Source organism: Phoca vitulina, unplaced genomic scaffold (genome assembly GCF_004348235.1).
Source record: "Phoca vitulina isolate PV1807 unplaced genomic scaffold, GSC_HSeal_1.0 scaffold8, whole genome shotgun sequence".
NCBI classification, from domain to species: Eukaryota; Metazoa; Chordata; class Mammalia; order Carnivora; family Phocidae; genus Phoca; species Phoca vitulina.
This window is the reverse complement of record NW_022589711.1, coordinates 47,453,256-47,473,217: the sequence shown is the minus strand read 5'-3', so window position 1 is coordinate 47,473,217 and position 19,962 is coordinate 47,453,256. Positions and strand designations below refer to the sequence as shown.

The 19,962-nt window shown below is 40.2% G+C and overlaps 1 protein-coding gene across 1 annotated transcript in view; it reads right to left on the bottom strand.

The window, feature by feature from the left end:
* The window catches only part of IQCG (IQ motif containing G), a 52,580-nt gene that overhangs the window by 13,452 nt on the left and 19,166 nt on the right, over positions 1-19,962 (bottom strand). Inside the window, exons 7-9 of the mRNA XM_032406154.1 lie at positions 16,911-16,992; positions 7,751-7,912; positions 6,721-6,795 (exon numbers count right to left, since the gene is read on the bottom strand). Coding sequence (XP_032262045.1) covers positions 6,721-6,795; positions 7,751-7,912; positions 16,911-16,992 — 319 coding nt within the window. The remainder of the gene's footprint in view (positions 1-6,720; positions 6,796-7,750; positions 7,913-16,910; positions 16,993-19,962) is intronic.

The window sequence follows — 19,962 nt, the reverse complement described above, 5'->3', positions numbered from 1 at the left end:
CAAATCAATCAACGTGATACAATACATTAACAAAAGAAAAAACAAGAATCACATGATCCTCTCAATAGATGCAGAAAAAGCATTTGACAAAATACAGCATCCTTTCTTGATCAAAACTCTTCAGAGTGTAGGGATAGAGGGTACATACCTTAATATCATAAAAGCCATCTATGAAAAACCTACAGCGAATATCATTCTCAATGGGGAAAAACTGAGAGCTTTCCCCCTAAGGTCAGGAACGCGGCAGGGATGTCCACTATCACCACTGCTATTCAACATAGTATTGGAAGTCCTAGCCACAGCAATCAGACAACAAAAAGAAATCAAAGGCATCCAAATTGGCAAAGAAGAAGTCAAACTCTCACTCTTTGCAGATGATATGATACTTTATGTGGAAAATCCCAAAGACTCCACCCCAAAACTGCTAGAACTCATACAGGAATTCAGTCAAGTGGCAGGATATAAAATCAATGCACAGAAGTCAGTGGCATTCCTATACACCAACAACAAGTCAGAAGAAAGAGAAATTAAGGAGTCGATCCCATTTACAATTGCACCCAAAACCATAAGATACCTAGGAATAAATCTAACCAAAGAGGCAAAGGATCTGTACTCAGAAAACTATAAAATACTCATGAAAGAAATTGAGGAAGACACAAAGAAATGGAAAAACGTTCCATGCTCATGGATTGGAAGAACAAATATTGTGAAGATGTCAATGCTACCTAGAGCAATCTACACATTCAATGCAATCCCCATCAAAATACCATCCACTTTCTTCAAAGAAATGGAACAAATAATCCTAAAATTTGTATGGAACCAGAAAAGACCCCGCATAGCCAGAGGAATGTTGAAAAAGAAAAGCAAAGCTGGCGGCATCACAATTCCAGACTTCCAGCTCTACTACAAAGCTGTCATCATCAAGACAGTATGGTACTGGCACAAAAACAGACACATAGATCAATGGAACAGAATAGAGAGCCCAGAAATGGACCCTCAACTCTATGGTCAACTAATCTTTGACAAAGCAGGAAAGAATGTCCAATGGAAAAAAGACAGTCTCTTCAACAAATGGTGTTGGGAAAATTGGACAGCCACATGCAGGAGAATGAAACTGGACCATTTCCTTACACCACACACAAAAATAGACTCCAAATGGTTGAAAGACCTAAATGTGAGACAGGAGTCCATCAAAATCCTAAAGGAGAACACAGGCAGCAACCTCTTCGACCTCAGCCGCAGCAACTTCTTCCTAGAAACATCGCCAAAGGCAAGGGAAGCAAGGGCAAAAATGAACTATTGGGACTTCATCAAGATAAAAAGCTTTTGCAAAGCAAAGGAAACAGTCAACAAAACCAAAAGACAACTGACAGAATGGGAGAAGATATTTGCAAATGACATATCAGATAAAGGGCTAGTATCCAAAATCTATAAAGAACTCATCAAACTCAACACCCAAAGAACAAAGAATCCAATCAAGAAATGGGCAGAAGACATGAACAGACATTTTTGCAAAGAAGACATCCAAATGGCCAACAGACACATGAAAAAGTGTTCAATATCGCTCGGCATCAGGGAAATCCAAATCAAAACCTCAATGAGATACCACCTCACACCAGTCAGAATGGCTAAAATTAACAAGTCAGGAAATGACAGATGTTGGCGGGGATGCGGAGAAAGGGGAACCCTCCTACACTGTTGGTGGGAATGCAAGCTGGTGCAGCCACTCTGGAAAACAGTATGGAGGTTCCTCAAAAAGTTGAAAATAGAGCTACCATATGATCCAGCAATTGCACTACTGGGTATTTACCCCAAAGATACAAAAGTAGGGACCCGAAAGGCTACGTGCACCCCGATGTTTATAGCAGCAATGTCCACAATAGCCAAACTGTGGAAAGAGCCAAGATGTCCATCAACAGATGAATGGATAAAGAAGATGTGGTATATATATACAATGGAATATTATGCAGCCATCAAAAGGAATAAGATCTTGCCATTTGCAACGACGTGGATGGAACTGGAGGGTATTATGCTGAGCGAAATAAGTCAAACAGAGAAAGACATGTATCATATGACCTCACTGATATGAGGAATTCTTAATCTCAGGAAACAAACTGAGGGTTGCTGGAGTGGGGGGTGGGGTGGGAGGGATGGGGTGACTGGGTGATGGACACTGGGGAGGGTATGTGTTCTGGTAAGCGCTGTGAACTGTGCAAGACTGTTGAATCTCAGATCTGTACCTCTGAAACAAATAATGCAATATATGTTAAGAAAGAAAAAAAGAAGAAGAAGAATGTAGCAGGAGGGGAAGAATGAAGGGGGGGAAATCGGAGGGGGAGAAGAACCATGAGAGACGATGGACTCTGAAAAACAAACTGAGGGTTCTAGAGGGGAGGGGGTTGGGAGGATGGGTTAGCCTGGTGATGGGTATTGAGGAGGGCACGTTCTGCATGGAGCACTGGGTGTTATGCACAAACAATGAATCATGGAACACTATATCTAAAACTAATGATGTAATGTATGGGGATTAACATAACAATAAAAAAAATAAATAAAAAAAAATAAAAAATAAATGGGGATGTGGTAAATATCACTACCTCTGCTGCTTTCTTTTTTGTTGGCACTAATTTCTGCAGTTGCAGCAGGCGTCCAGCATTTGCTCATGATTTACTATGTTGGTAGGAAGGGGAAGTTCCAGAGACTTCTACTTAGCCCTTACCACCATGATAGCCCTCACTCCATAGGTCAGAGAGCCAGTGTGGAAATTCTGTCTGTTGCTGAGAATGTCTATTCCAATTATATGTTCCATAATGGGAAATAACTACAGGGTGGATCCACAGAACAAGTGGTCCCAGAGTAAATCAGACTTGAGTTAAGACTCCACCTATCACCTGAGCACTATAATCCCTCATTTTGAGTAGGGACCACAGTGTTGTTTCGGGTCCCCAGGAATTAATATCAAATCAGAGCCAATGTTTAGTAATCTGAAAAAGTCTGGGTATTTTCTGTTTTCCAGTGTATAGTAACTGGTCCCTTTGAGTAGGCTTAGGGGAAGATTCACAATATATACCTGCAGTAATAGTGCAGAGTTCATCCTCAGGGGGTCGTGGCCCTTTCAATTAAGGGGCTTTGGTCTCTGAATTGACTTAGTTCTGGAAATTGGAGGAGAAACCATGACCCTTCATTGTGGTGACTCAGATCAGGGTTTTGGCTTCTAATCTTGGACTTTCTTCTGTTACATATATCAAGTAATTCTTTATCAGGCTGCTCATCAATTTTGTTCATAGGGATACCATGATTAATCAGCCGTTGCCAAATACCCCTATGGGCAAAGGCATTCTGATTTCCAGTACATTCCTACTGCCCTTCATGGTAAATGTGTTCACCTGTCTTTAGCAGTTAAGTGCTGCCACATGTCCTCTGGCTCTCCAGGATCCCATCATCACCACTGAAATCAGGGAAGCCATTTCAATGATGATATCACCCATGATCTTACCTGGCCTACATAGGAAAGCAACCAAAGACCTTTTCGAGAATGCAGGTGCTCCCCTCACTAATGTATTTCTCAATGTCTTAGTATAGGAGTGTCCTCTGGGAAGAAATGTCTCACAGAAACTCATTACATGTAGGTGCTCAGCAGCAGATCTGTAGGTCACACAAATTCACTCTGATATTCCTATTTCCCTAAGACTTTGGATTCTCCTCCAGATCATAGCAGGGAAGCTCTGGCATCTCCACCTCATTAAATGTGGGCCACTGCTGAGTTGTTGAGTCCAAGTTTCAAGTGAACTCTTAGAGTCACCTCCAGCTTCACAAGCTATCACATCAAATCCAGAATCTCTAGTAAGTATATCCATATCAATGAGCGTGACTCAATCTAGCATTATATCCCACCTGCATTGGTCTAACATCCTTAGAATCCATTCCCACACATGTCTCCCAATTACAAGCGAAGTCTTGTAATGCTTTAGGTTTATAAGCTATTTCCCTCTGAATTATAGTTATCTGAGTTATCTGTACCCTGGAACTTGCTGAGATTTGACTCTAGTAATGGATCCAGGGGCAATAGGAGTGATTGTGCTGGGTCTTGAGAGTGAGCATCTGACTCAGATGAAGTTATTACTACGGCATTTTCAGGGAAAATAAGGCTAATCTCCTCAGACCCTGGAGGGCATACTACTTCCACAGGCAAGGGAGGCTCAGAGTTACTTGGGGGTTCAAGATTATCAATTACTTCTGAATCCATAGAGATGTTCCTATTCTGAGTTTCAGGGTCCCCTTATTTCCCAATAAATGCCCTAACTTGCACGTGAGAAACTTGGCATGATTATGAATTCATGTGTAATACTGACTGAAATACCATTAATACCAAGAATAGAAAAATGGGGCCCCATTATCACTACTACTAATCAACATTACACTTGACACTCAAGCTATACAATAAGCCACAAAATGGAAATAGACATATAAATAACAAAAAGGAAAATATAAATTTGTCTGCAGTCAATAAGATTTTGTATCTAGAAAATCTAAATGAATCAACTGAAAAACCATTAAAACTAATATGAGAGGACATAAGGCATCTACGGTGACAGGCAAAAATGAATAGCCTTTCCATATACCATGCATTTAGAGACATATCTAAGAATGTTTAGCATTGTTATAGTAGCAAAACTCAGAAACAACCTGAATGTCCACTGGCAGAAGAATGGTTAACTAAATTTTGGTCTATCCCTTCAATGGGATATTATATAGCAGTTGTACTGCTATAGGAAACATTAAGACAAAGTATATTTTAAAAAAAACAGGGGCACCTGGGTGGCTCAGTCATTAAGCATCTGCCTTCGGCTCAGGTCATGATCCCAGGGTCCTGGGATGGCACCCCGCATCGGGCTCCCTGCTCCGCGGGAAGCCTGATTCACCCTCTCCCACTCCCCCTGCTTGTGTTCCCTCTCTCGCTGTGTCCTCTCTGTCAAATACATAAAATCTTTAAATAAAATAAATAAAAATTTAAAAAAAAACAGTCTGGAACAATATATATAGTAGGATCCATTTATGTCACAAATATCAATATATTAATAAATAAATAAATAGATGGCTAGATAAATACTAAAAACGTAAGTATTTAGGTACATACACAAGTATGCATATCAAGAAAAAGATGTAGAAGAAATATTGGAACAATTTGGAGTGATTACAAGAGCTTTCACCTTTTCACCTTTTAAAATCTGTGTATTTCTGTGCTGTCTCAAATTTTTCATTGAAAAATACTTACGGGGGCGACTGGATGGCTTAGGTCATGGATCGAGCCCGACATCAGGCTCCCTGCTCAGCGGGAGCCTGCTTCTCCCTCTCCCACTCCCCCTGCTTGCGTTCCCTCTCTCACTGTCTCTCTTTGTCAAATAAATAAATAAAATCTTAAAAAAAAAAAGAAAAGTATTTATGTATTGCTTGTGTTATTGGGTTGTTGATCTAGGAAACACTGACTTTATCCATCCATTATCCATTTATCCACCAACTCATCTGACTGTTATTAAGCACATGCTAACTATGCATCTAACACTTGAACAAGTAACATGGTACATAATCCCTAAACTGCCTGGGTGTAAGACCCTATTCCTAATAGCCTACCAGATTTTTGTTTTCAGTAAGGCCCGCTGAGATAGCATCTATAAAGTATTTCTTTAACCACAAATTTGGAATTGTTTACTGAAAATTTATTAGCTTTTCTCAAAGAAGCTAGACTGAATTGTAAGCTAGAAATTTTTTCCTTATTCACCCAACAGGGATATTTTTTTAAAACTCCATTCAGCTTAGTTTGTTGTTAGTTTTAGAAATACTAATTAAAACCATTTCAATCACATAATTCACACAAGAAGAAATAAGATAAAGAAATATATGAAAAAATGGTCAATTTTTCAATTCTATTAGCAAAAAAAAAAGCAAAATAAAACAACTCATTAAATTAACACCTTAAAAATATCTAAAATGCCTAGTGTGGTTGATGATACCTTGAAATTAGTGTCAGCAATTTACATTGTTGATGGTAGTGTAGAATAGAAAGTATTAGCAATATTTATCAAGAGTCCAGTCTCTCTGACATAACACTGTCATGTTTCAGATTTACTTTTGGTAAATAACTGCAATGAAGGAAAACAGTTTTTTGGGCAAAGCTTTCATTACTGAATTATTTATAATAATGAAACCTTGGAAATAATCTAAATATCCAAAATAAAGGGTAACAAGCAAACTATGGCATAACCATTCAATAGAACATAAAACTATTTTAAACTATTTTATGAAGACACTGTAATAACATGAAAAAAAATGAGTGAAAAAGCAATTGACAATTTAAAAAAATCTTCCCTCAACTAAGAGTGTGTTATTTTAATAATTTTAAAAATCAGTAAATTTTATTTTAAAATTATGACTATGAGGAATATAGGAGCAAGAAAACAGTTTCTTATATAATGCTAAATGATAAAGGCAGAAGACAAAATTTTACCTGTACTCAAATTACAGCTTTATAAAATATTCATTCAGATAGATAACTGTGAGACAAGATATGGGCTACAGCTCATTCATCAGGCCGGTAGAATTATGGTTGATTTTTTTATCCCTCAAAAAATTTTTCCTTAAAACAATTTTTTTTTGCCATCCTTGGTATTTTGTAAGTGGAACACAAACCCATTAGAGGGTAGAAAAGTTTTGGTGACCCACCTGCTGCTCCTTTCTAAGGAACATTTCAATCTCCATATGAATCCTGTTCTCTTCTTCGGTTTTCAGCCTCAGCTTCTGTAACAACAATAAACCAGTATCAGGAATTCTTGCCATGAGAAGTTCTCAAGATTAGAGGTGTAGCTGTGACCATATCTCAGTTTTCTTTACCAGCTGGGATCCCAAGAATCCTGCCATATTGCTCTAGGGTGGCAAATCATTCCCTTCAACCCAATTCGTGCTCATGAACATCACTGAGCCATGTGTCACACATGCCAGTGCCCAGGACAAAAGGACCAGGATCCGCTTGCCTGGATAAAGTGATGTCAATTTAAGGAGAGAAACAATGCTTCAAGGGGACAAGGTTCTTAGGCCTAGAAAAGGAAACTCCAGAGTGCAAGGAAAGTTTGTAGTCAGAGTCGTACGACAAACCCGGGGGAGTAAGCTTTCAAATAAGGGGGGCCCAGAGAAAGCACTCCTCCTCCCCACGGATGACGCCACTCGTGTTTGCTCCTTCCCACCTACCTACTGTTCATTTAGCCATTGTGTCCTTCCTTTTCTAATGAGGGTCTACTCCTTGTTTCTTTCTCCTGATAATTTTTCACTGTGACTTCCCAGCTTTATAAATTTAGGTTTGAATGAAGTTCAGCTCTCTTGATTTTATATTTCTTAATGGAGGGATAAAAGGTACCAGTTGGGCAGCAGCAGAAAACCACACTTAGTAAGTATCTTGGAACGGCAACTGGTTTCATAAAATAAGGATAAAGTGACCAAGGGAAGAAAGTACAACTGATTTTCAAAGTCATCACAAAAAACAGTGGATGTAGCCTACAGCCTATCAGAATCTCTGCCTGCAAATACACAAGACCTCATTCTGTTTTTGTTTCTAGTCTCAAATGTGAGAGCTGCAGGAGAGGTGGAGCAAAGATCAAGAAAACCTCCCCCTCCTTCCTCCTCTGTTAGCTGAGGCAATACGAAGAGTGACAGCTCGAATGCCATGTACCGTGTTCATTCCTAATGTAGTAGCGATTACCTCTATCTCTTCCAGCAAGAGCTCCTCAGTTCTGTTACATTTCTTCTGGGTCTGGGAGATCTGCAGCTCAGTGTTTTTCTTCATATAGCGATTTTCCATGTTGGTTTTTGCCTTCATCTCTTGCAACTGGTCCTTGAGGTGAGCAATATATTCATTCCGACTCTGTAGAGGTAAGACCAAGTTTCTAAATTAAAATACATTCAGGGGGCACCTGGGTGGCTCAGTTCGTTGGGCATCCAACTCTTGATTTCGACTCAGGTCATGATCTCAGGGTCATAAAATGAAGCCTGGCATTGGGCTCTTTGCTCAGTAGGGAATCTGCTTGAGATTCTCTCTCTCTCCCCGTCCCTTTCCCTTTGCCCCTCCCCCTGGCCTCTCTCTCTCTTTCTCTCTAAAATAAATAAATCATTTTAAAAATAATAAAGTAAAAAAAAATACATTCTACCTCCATTCAATTCAGCCAATGGCTAAAGCCTACCTTTTGTATTTATAAATCAACAAGAAACTGGATCTATTTTTCTGTTATTGCACTATAGGAAAGTTAGCCAATAATCATGGATAGTATACATGAAAATGAAGGATAAGTAGTTCTAAGCATCAGGAATGGGAGATTCTTTCCTAGGTACACTATTTGGGTAGTCTGTATGCACAAAGGTTTCCCATTACTATCACAATTTGGTAGAAAGAGCCCTGGTCTAAATGATCAAAAGACCTGTCTTCCCACCCAAGCCCCCAATAGCTGTGTTAACCTGGCCAAGTCAGTTAAACTCTCCAAGTCTTACCTTCTATAAAATAAAAACATTAATATCTGCCCTGTCTGGAATATCTCAGCAAGTGATTATAAGGAATTAATTAAGAATATGTAAAAACTCTTTGCAGGTCACAAAGTGCTTGGCAATTTTAAGGTTTCCATATTCATTAAAAAAATATTCATTCAGTACCATACTAAGTTAAATAGTGGAGACCTAATAGACACGGTCTTTGCCTTCATAAAGCTTACAGTCTAGTGATAGAGATGTGATTAAAATAAAACAAACTTTTTGGGGCACCTGGCTGGCTCAGTCAGTGGAACGTGCACCTCTGGATCTCAGGGTTATGAGTTCGAGCCCACGCTGGGTGTAGAGATCACTTAAAAATAAAATCTTAAGGGGTGCCTGGGTGGCTCAGTGAGTTGGGCAGCTAACTCTTGATTTCAGCTCAGATCATGATCTCAGGGTCGTGAGATCGAGCCCCATGTCGGGCTCCCTGCTTAGCGGGGAGTCTGCTTCAGGATTCTCTCCCTCTGCCCTTCTGCCTGCTTGCTCTCTCTCTTTCTCTCTAAAATAAACAAAAAAATCTTTTAAAAGATAAAATAAATAAAATCTTAAAAAAGAAAGCCAACTTTTTTAAAGGCAAAAAACACTATTAAAGAATAGGACAACAGGCCATGGGACAGAGTAACAACGGAGGCCCACATTAGATCAGATAGTCTATAAAGGATTCTCTGAGAAAGGAATGTTAAATCTGGCACCTGAACGATAAGTATGTATGTCACATGAAAAGTGGGGTCAAGGAAGAGTCTAAGAAAAAGGAAAAATAAGTGCCTAAGTCTTGAGGCAGCAAAAACCTGGATACATTCCAGGAAATGAAAAAAAAGTCCAGAGACTATCCCAGCAAGGGTTGAGAGTGGGACAAGATGAGGTTGTAGAGGGAGGTAGGATGGACCATGTAGGACCTCACAGGCACTAGTACGGAGTCTGAACTGTAATCCAAGGGCCATGGGGAGCCTCGGAAGGGTTTTAGTCAGGGAGGTAACATCTGATTGTTTGAGAAGAACCAGACACAGCATGAGTAATTTCAGAGAGTGATGATCAGTTAGCTGACAGCATGACAAGCAAACACAATTAATAATGAAAATGCATTGCTTTAGTCAGAGATCTCTGTTTCTCTAAATACCAACCAACTTTAGTTGTACCACGTAAGTTGGGTGGAGTTAGTTCTAAGCATTAGAAGAAGAAGCAAAGCAGAAATCGGTCAAGATCATCCACGATGAAAAGCAAACATGGTTTAAAGGATCATAGGCCCCTAAAAATAGTCAGAAAGGAACTCTTCAAGCATCTTGTCTGGCTTCTTGGTGTAACTCTATGGAATCCTTCCAATTATTCAGCAGTTATTCCGACGGTATCAGAGCCCCTCCAAGAAGATAAGTATCTCTGGCAGAGAACGTGCGACAAGCCCAGGTGCTAATACATCGCAGTACTTCTTAACCCCTTACAAGTTGTAGGACTGTGGGCAACTTACTTAACCTAAGACCTTTCTCAACTGTAGAATCCTGCCAGGGCCTCGCACACCTTAGCTACTCAATAAATGTTTGTTAAATGCATTTTAAGAGAGGCCTTTTTTGGCTCACTTTTCCCCCTTCCCTTCTTTCTACACTCTCCTCCCTTTTCCCGTCTCTTCCCATTTTGCTTCCCTCCTCCCTCCTAATTCAAGCTGTATGGTAGTCAGCGATAAAGTCTGGATTTCTAGGAAGACTTGAGTTAGAGTGAAATGTGACAGCTTCAACTTCCTCATTGGCCGGAATCTTTATACCTATTTAACCGCTTAGTCTTTCTTCGAGGCCCTGCTTATACGCCACTTAAGTCCAGAAAACCTTTTCTAGAAAACCTCAGCCCATATAAATAACTGTAGTTTTATTTCTCACAGACTCTAATGGCGTTGAACAGTTAGGTATTCATTAAATAGCATCCATACAAAGATATACTTTCAAAAACTCAAGAAAATGTTCTGGTCAGTTTTCTTTATCAAACCGAATATTGAGTCTTTCAGAGTAAACTATGAAGATCAGAAATGCAGTTAAAACTCTAGGAGGTTCTGCCTATGGCAAGCAAAAGGTATTATGTTACGTAACTTAATAAGCTCATAAACCATTGGTCTACAATTACCCTGTGCCAAGCCAAAGGCACGTGGTTTCAGTGCTGTTGCCATGGGCCTCAGATTATTCCCTCCTTTACTGCTGTTCTGCACAACTTGTGGCCTTCTATGGTCACCGTGTGGGAACAGAGGAAGATAGAAAATATTGACAGGCTAGTGATGGTAAAATCATGATCAAATGCACTGCAGTATCATCCCATATCTTCATCTTCCCGGTCTGCAAAAAGGAGGCAACCTAGAAGCAGGGCGGGTACAGGCCAAGGGTCGTCGTGGGTTGTGGGAGTTCCTTTTAGGATTCTCACTACGAAAAGATCTGCCCTCACCACAACCCACCAGCATAACCCTGGTCGCCCAGGGTGTCTACAGCCTTCCCCATGATCAAGGTCTGTGGACTGATGCAGCATATTTGTGGGTTTTTGTAGCAGACCAAACTTGACTTACAAATCCCCAAATTGCCTTCAGATCTGTACTCATTATTTGAATTCAGAGGAGGAGGATTTAGTAATGGAAACAAGCAGTCAACCAATTATAGTTAATAAGGCTCCAATGGCTGCCACAAAAGTGTAAGCCAAAGGATTTTAATGGTAGTGTCCGTTTTCATAACTGAACACAAAGTAGAGAAGAGGGTTTGGTTGGAGGGAAAAAGGAAAATGGGAATGTGGTCTATTAAAGTGACAAAAGCCAAAGAAAAAAAGTACAATTCTGTATTAAGTTAACATCTGTATTTGTCTGTCTAGGACTAAGAATAGTGGCTGATTCTAGAACAGTCTCTGAATAAACTCTGAGCTACACAGTCACCCATTCTAAGATGCAGATGAAACAGGTCCAGACTTCTAAAGTTTCAGGCTCCAATTCCAGCCATTCCTTCATTTCCATTTGAACAATTCCCGTTTCAATTGTACCAATTTCCTCTTCCCTTTTGTAATAAAGTTTCCTTTATTGACTGATCTTGACTGATGTCCTCTGAGTAAACTCCTTTAAATGTAATGCCTAAAACTATACACAATATTATAAATGTCTAACTACAACAGAGAACACGGGAGTATTTTTTTCCCTGCTGTATAAACACTATACAGCGCCCCAAACTGCAGTAATCAAAACAAAGAGGAAGCACTTCAAATGCTTTTAACGAGACTGGTCACGATTGTCAGGGTTCTGAGGACAATCCAGTAGAAGCAGCACTGTAAAAGGCAGACTCTGCAAAATCTACAGAAGATGGGAAGGCAGGCACCTTTTAAAAATGCTGTTACTACAGAGCACCTGGGTGGCTCAGTTGGTTAAGCGTCTCACTTTGGCTCAGGTCATGCTCTCAGGGTCCTGGGATGGGGCTTCGTGCTCAGTGGGGAATCTGCTTGCCCTCTGCACCCCCCTGCTTGTGCTTGCTTTCCCTCTCTTTCTCTCTCAATCAAATAAATAAATAAAATCTTTTTTAAAAAATGCTGTTACTACCACAAAAAGTGGTAAGACCCTAACCTCAGGGATTCATGTTAGAACCTGGCTAAGCCTCTAATGAAACTATTGAAGACAAGTTAGATCTTCACAATTCTCAACTTCTAACAGTCTTCTAAACAAAATTAGGCCTTTTGTTTCACTTTTGCATCCTCCTGGAGTCAGTTCAGTGTTCTAGTAATCAACTGGGTTTTGAATTCTGATGTCTATTACTTATCATATACCAGCTTTCAGTTGCTTGCAAATTAGCAAGCATGCCTTCTATATCTTCATTCACTTCTTTAATCCATTTTGGAGCCCAGAGATCATCAGAGTCATCTCAACCTATTCTCTTTGGTACTCACTCTATATCCAGTCCCCCCCAAAAAGGAAATTAAAGTCATCAAAGAGTACAAAAAGCTGAGGTGCTAAGTGAAGAAAAGAACTAGATAACATGCAAAAGTTAGTAATAGTGTGGCCAGAGAAAAACCAAAGTACGGTTTGGAAGATGGAGTAGTTCAGGCCTGTTGTAAAATATGATGCAGTGGGACCTGGGTGGCTCAGTCGCCTAAGGTGTCTAACTCTTGATTTCGGCTCAGGTCAGGATCTCAGGGTCGTGAGATAGAGCCCCCAAGTCAGGCTCTGCACTCAGCAGGGAGTCTGCTTGAGATTCGCTCTCTCTCTGCCCCTCCCTGCCCATGTGCATACTCTCTCGCTCTCAAATAAATAGATCTTTTTTTTTTAAGATTTTATTTATTTATTTGACAGAGAGAGACACAGCGAGAGAGGGAACACAAGCAGGGGTGGTGGGAGAGGGCGAATCAGGCTTCCCTCTGAGCAGGGCCCCGATGTGGGGCTCGATCCCAGGACCCTGAGATTATGACCTGAGCTAAAGGCAGACGCTTCAGGACTGAGCCACCCAGGCGCCCTTCAAATAAATCTTAAAAAAAAAAAAAATATGATGCAAAGCTTCTGCATAGCACTGAGCTTTCTAAAATACAGTCAATGGGGCGCCTGGGTGGCTCAGTCATTAAGCGTCTGTCTGCCTTCGGCTCGGGTTGTGATCCCAGGGTCCTGGGACAAAGCCCCACATCGGGCTCCCTGCTTGGCGGGGAACCTGCTTCTCCTCTCCCACTCCTGCTGCTTGTGTTCCCTCTCTCGCTGTGTTTCTCTCTGTCAAATAAATAAATAAAAAAGTCTTAAAAAAAAAAAAAAAAGAAGAAGAACAAAGTACAGTCAATGACCATGGATGGCAATGGGGTTGCTGAATAAAGAACCAAAAGCTGAGGAATTAGTGCTACAGTTGGCTTAAGGCCACCCAGTCTAGACATTCATGTGAGTCTGGATCTAAGAAATTTTAGGGTTGCAGGGCATCCAGCTCTGTGCCCTTTGGCTCCTGTAACCAGTCGAAATGAGTAGGAGTGGGTTCATATACTTCATTGTTACTACATTTAACCTCAATAATCAGGGCAAAGCTGAAATAAGTGAAGTACTCTTCTTTATCAGCCAACCTTCTCCTTGAAGGCATATACATACATAATAAATATATATATAATTTATTATATTACTATATATAAAAAAATACACATATATATAAATTTAAGGGAAATGAGAAGCCCCAGGCCCAGGAGAAAAATAAATCCTCCATGGCATCCTGTTTTGAGAATATCTCCCCAATGCTAAATACCTCAGTGGCAGCTCCAGCACTGGAAAGGTTTATTGTATGTGCTGGAGGCAGCAGAATGAGGTAAGGGTAATTGCTTAAAGAAACTCCAGGTCAACCTAAAGCCACGGGTCTGGAGAAGATTGGTATAGCCCTAAGAAACACAACAACAAAGGTTACAGACCCAGAATTTCAACATGATCCAAACCCTGACCCCCAGGGACAAGATAGATTTCTTACATGATGAGCCTCCCCCACCTTTATGGCACCCATTGCTGATGTTTGCCCGGAGAAGCATGGCTTATAAGGCCCTCCATAATCTGTTCCCTATCTCCCATTCTAGGTTCATCTATGTTATTCTCTCCCTTTCTCTCTAAACTTTAGCAGCTATAAACTGGCCTTCTTTTAGTTCCTTACATATCCCAGGTTCTATCTCCTAACTGAATATTTAGAAGTTCAACTTTCACTATTGCCAATAAGCTCCTACAAGTATGACCCTCACACAGTTAATAACTACAAACTCTGGACTCAATATAAAAGGAAATTACATAAAACATTGGAGTGTACAAAATCAGGCAGATTCTAGAGGAAGGAGACACGTGTAAGAAGGATGCAGCATGTGGTGAGTTTCCAACTTTTTATGACCTTGATTAGACCACAGTCAGCACTATGGGGTGTGGGGGGGGGGGCGGGGGGGGGCGTGTGTAAAGCAGTGGAAACCCTGATTCAAAATACCGTAGTCTTTTTAGACTGAAAAACCAGAAAACAGATTTTGGACAACCACAGCCAAATAATTTTCAATAATGCTGAAAGGGAGAAAGGAAGCTTCACATTTGGTGTATAAATTCTGTCCAAATCTGTAGCTGATTTCTGAGGCACACAGGTGCCAGGAAGAATGCAGGCAGACCTGCTAAGGATAAAAGAAAGTGAACTGAGATAAGCTCCTGCCCAATGTAGGTGAGAGTTTTTAGTTTTAATTTAACGAAGTTAACTGACCACTAAAACAAAAATGCCTGTACACTTTGGGGGATAGAAGAGAATGCAGAGTCTCTACAACATAATATTCACACTGTCCAGGACACATTCCAAAATTAGTTCATATTGAAGAAAATGAAAACTATGAACCATTCTCAAGAGAGATTAACCTTAAAATGCCAAATGTTGGAATTAGCAGACAAGAATTTTTTTTTTTTTTAAGATTTTCTTTTTAAGTAATCTCTACACCCAACGTGGGGCTTGAATTCACAACCCTGAGATCAAGAGTTGTTGGCTCTACCAACTGAGCCAACCAGGCATCCCAGTGGACAAGGAGTTTAAACAAAGCTCAATAAAGAGCAATATGCTCATAATAAATTAGAAAAAAAAACAACAAGAAATCTCAGCAGAGAAATAGAGCTATAAAAAAAGAACTAAATGGAAATTCTAAAACTAAAAAATACATTATCTAGGGCACCTGGGTGGCTCAGTTGGTTAAGTGACTGCCTTTGGCTCAGGTCATGATCCTGGAGCCCTGGGATCGAGTCCCGCATCAGGCTCCCTCTCAGCAGGGAGTCTGCTTCTCTCTCTGACCCTCCCCCTTCTCATGCTCTCTCTCTCTCTCATTCTCTTTCAAATAAATAAATTTAAAAAAATACATTATCTAAATTTTAAAACAAAAAAAGTACTAGAAGGGCTTAATAGCTAGAATGGAGATGATGGAAAGTCAGTGAACTTGAAGATAGACAAATAGAGATTATTCAATCACATGAACAAAGAGAAAAATTTTTTTAAGAAACACAGAAACCTGAAGGTCAATAACAAAAAGTCCAAATAGGGATAATTGGAGTTCTAGCAGGCGGAGTGCAAGCAAATGGAACTTTAAAACTATCTGAAAACATACTGGCTGGGACGCCTGGGTGGCTCAGTCATTAACCATCTGCCTTCGGCTCAGGTCATGATCCCAGAGTCCTGGGATCGAGCCCCGCGTCAGGCTCCCTGCTCAGCGGGGAGCCTGCTTCTCCCTCTCCCTCTGCCGCTCCCCCTGCTCATGCTCTCTCCCTCTTAAATAAATAAAATCTTTAAAAAAAAAAAAAAGTCTTCTCGGGGTGCCTGGGTGGCTCAGTAGGTTAAGCGTCTGCCTTCGGCTTAGGTCATGATCCCAGGGTCCTGGGGCCGAGCCCCCCATCGGGCTCCCTGCTCAGTGGGGAGCCTGCTTTTCCCTCTCCCACTACCCCTGCTTGTGTTCCCTCTCTAGCTGTCTCTCTCTCTGTCAAATAAATAAAAATAAAATCTTTTAAAAAAAAAGTCTTCTAACTTCAATATATGGAATAATGAAGACTCCCTGATCTGAAGCATAAACTTGTCCAAATAGCTAGGCAAAAGCTGATATTAAGCCATATTCTGTAACTTTCTAAACTGCTAATAGTGTTAGAAATCTTAATAGAACTAATTTCTGGGTGCCTGGGTGGCTCAGTTGGTTGGGCGTCTGCCTTCAGCTTGGGTCGTGGTTCCAGGGTCCTGGGATCAATTCCCGCATCAGTGGAGAGCCTGCTTCTCCCTCTGCCTGCCGCTCCCCCTGCTTGTGCTCTCTCTCTGACAAATAAGTAAATAAAATCTTAAAAAAAAAAAAAAAGAACTAATTTCTAACTGCCTGCACTGTAGCCCAAGCATTGTTTTGCAAGTCTATTGCTTAAAACTTGGGATGCATTTTCTTGTAGAGGTAAATTAGATATAAGGTTAGGTCCTAATGACTAAAAAAGCCCATTAAATCCACGCTGTACTTGAAATATAATACAGATGACGTTATCAAACCTAACCATCATGTATAAGGAGGTTTGTAATGTGCTTAATGTCCCATCTGGGATGCTGGAAAACAAGAGACTGCCTGGGATAAGGTCTCCTGTAGGGAAAGGGCAGGTGGTATGATTGAGTGGGATGGGAGGAGTAAGAACAGACTAAGCGTTCCAGAGAGTTGGGGTCTCCCTGAGTTCTATTCTGGACTTACTTATATACCCCAGGCAACTCTCTAGTTACTCTCTTTATATATACTCTGATTAGTAAAGGCATCCCAGGAGAAACAACGATTTCTCATATGTAATTTTTCTTTGCTTAAGAAAGATGGCTTCTACGTGGCTGTTTTAGCTCAGTAACTTTCAGTGTTGGCCAGGTGATTCTTACCTGTACTTCAGCTTGCCGTTCTCTTTTGACATTAAGCAGCTGTTTTTGAAGAGATCTTATCTGTTTTTTCCCTTTTTCCTCCCTAGAAGAAATAAGAATGATTTATTTAGAGGGGTGCTTCTCAAACTCTAGTGTGCACAAGGCTCACCCCCAATGTTCAAAAACAGATTCCTGGGCTCTACCCCAGAGATTCTGATTCATTAAGTCTGGGATGGGGCCCTGGAATTCACATCTCTAACAAGTTCTCGGATGTTGCTCATGGTGCTGGTCCATGGAACACTTCCAGTCACACTTTATAGAACACTGCGATTTGTTTTAGTAAACCAGAAAAGGAGGTTTTGGCTTATATGTTGTATCTAAAATAGCTGATGCTGAGAAAAAGCTAAGAGGAGGAGGAGGAACAGGAAGAGGAAAAGGAAGAGCAGAGCACTCTCTTCCACCTAACCTCCCTCTCCTTCGCTTGGGGTCAGTTCAGCATTGAGTCTGAAGGCTCCCTCCACATTTTCTCTCACACAGGTGTTTCCCCTGATAAAGTCTTTGCATGAATAATCTCATCTTGGCAACTCTCAGAAGACATGACTTAACACACTTGCCATGGGCACACAAACAGTAAATGGCAAAGCAGGATTCAAATTCAGTACCATCTGAATTAGAACGTAACTACTTTAGGTTTCTGTTTGTACTCAGAAACAGAATTCTGCTTATCTCTAGTAATGCCATTATCTAGGTCTGAAGAAAAAAATAAAACGATACAATAAATAAAACAATGTAAGAATAAACAAAACAAAATAAAAACTGTCTTAGCTCAGGCCACCATTACAAAATATATCAGATTGGGTGGCTTATAAATAACAGAATTCATTTCTCACAGTTTGGAGACTGTGAAGTCCAAGATCTAGGTGCCATCAGATTCAGCGTCTGGTGAGAAACTGTTTCCTGGTTCACAGATGGTCATTTTCACTTGCATCTTTATATGATGGAAGGGAAGAAGTCGTCTCTGGGGTGTCCTTTATATGGGCATTAATCTCATTCATGAGGCCTCCACCCTCATGACCTAATCACTTCCCAAAGGTCCCACCTTCTAATATCATTACATTGAGGGTGAGGGTTTCAACAAATAAATTGGGGGCAGGGGTGGGGTATGCAAACATCCAGTCTATAGCCACAACCAAAACACCTTCCCACTAAATAGCATCTAGATAAGTATTGCTATTCAGAAATGTTTAGAAAGCATGTACTTAAACTAGAATCTTGAGATTGAGATTGTCATTGCCGAACTATAGATTATGTAATTCCCATTTATAGATTATAAGAAACAGATAAGAAAGATGCAAAATATTTATCTCTAATAATAAATTCAGAACCCTAGTGTAGATTCAGTTAAATAAATAAGTGTTATTTATGATGGAAACTAGAAATTAGTGGAGTATTGCCTTCAAAATTATGAAAGATGATTTTCAATCTAAAAATCTGTACCTAGTCAAATTACTAATAAAGCACGAGACAGAAAAAGATTTTCAGACATGTAAGATCTTAATATATGTAACTTCCATGCACCCTTTGTTCATGCTCCAACAAAATGGGGGATTTACATAAAAAAGAGGAAGAATGGGGGTCTAGAAAACAGGATCAAAAGGAAATCTCAGGAGATGAAAGGAAGGCCCAGAACCATAGTAATGCTGCAGGCCCTAGGAGCAACAGCAACAAAGAGGAGAAAAAGAACAGAAGAAAGTTTCAAAAGGAAAAAAGAAAGAAGGAAGGAAGGAAGGAAAGAAAGAAGAAAGGAAGGAAGGAAAGAAGGAAGGAAGGAAGGAAAGACTTAATATGTATGACTACACTTAAAGAGTTCCAGGGGCTCTGGTGAAGAGTTGGGTGCTGGATTTGGAACAGAAATGTCAAAACAGGCAAACAAAAAAGTGGCAAGATTTAACTCTAGGGAAAAAAAAAAAAGCTGTTCAAGAAAGAAAATTTAATCATTATATGTACTGTATGTCCCATCTGTGAACTATTTACACATAATCATCATCATCATAATACTAAGTATTAATTTAACCAAAAATGATGCTCTAACTATTCTAGGGGCATGGAAAAAACCCAACAGATTACATCTAAAACTATATTCCCACTAGTGCTGTTTGCCATAAAGAAGAAAACTGGTCAGTGTGAGAAATGAAAAATGGTATACTATTGATTTGAAGGTAAACATTTCTTATATGTTTATTGGCCTACTATGTGTCCCCTTCAGTGAACTGTCTTTTCTTATCATTTTTGGATATGCCAAATCAAAGGATGTCTCATCTCTCTGGATCAGACTACATTTTGATTCATCATCACAATGAAAGGAAATTTCAGCACACTAAGAGATAAAGACCAGTCAGCCCACTTTTTACTCTCTAGCAAAAGCAATGCCCAATTAAAACAGCAATGAGGCCACTATACACTGAACAGAAAGGCAGAAATCCAAAAGATTGACACCACCAAATGCTGCCAAGGATGTGGAGCAACAGGAACTCTCATTCACTGTTGGTGAGAATGCAGAAGTCAGTTTGGCAGCTTCTTACAAAACTAAACATACTCTTACCATAACAACCTAGCAATTATGCTCCTTGGTATTTCCTCAAATGAGTTAAAAATCTATGTCCACACCAAAACCTATACATAGAGGGGTGCCTGGGTGGCATGGCACAGGCAGTTAAAGCATCTGACTCTTGGTTTTGGCTCAAGTCTGATTGCAGGGTCATGAGATTGAGCCACGCATCATGCTCCACACTCAGTGTGGAGTCTGCTTGACTTTCTCGCTCTCTCTCCTTCTGCCCCACTCCTCCCGGCTTTCTCTCTTTCTCTCTCTAATAAATAAATATAAAAAAAAAAACCCATACATAGATATTTAAAGTAGTTTTAAATGCATAAAATGTATAACACAAATAATTGTCAAAACTTGGAAGCAACCAAGTTGTCCTTCAGTATGTGAATAGATAAACTGTGGTATATCCAGACAATGAAATATTATTCTGTGCTAACAAAGAAATGAGCTGTCAAACATGAAAAGACA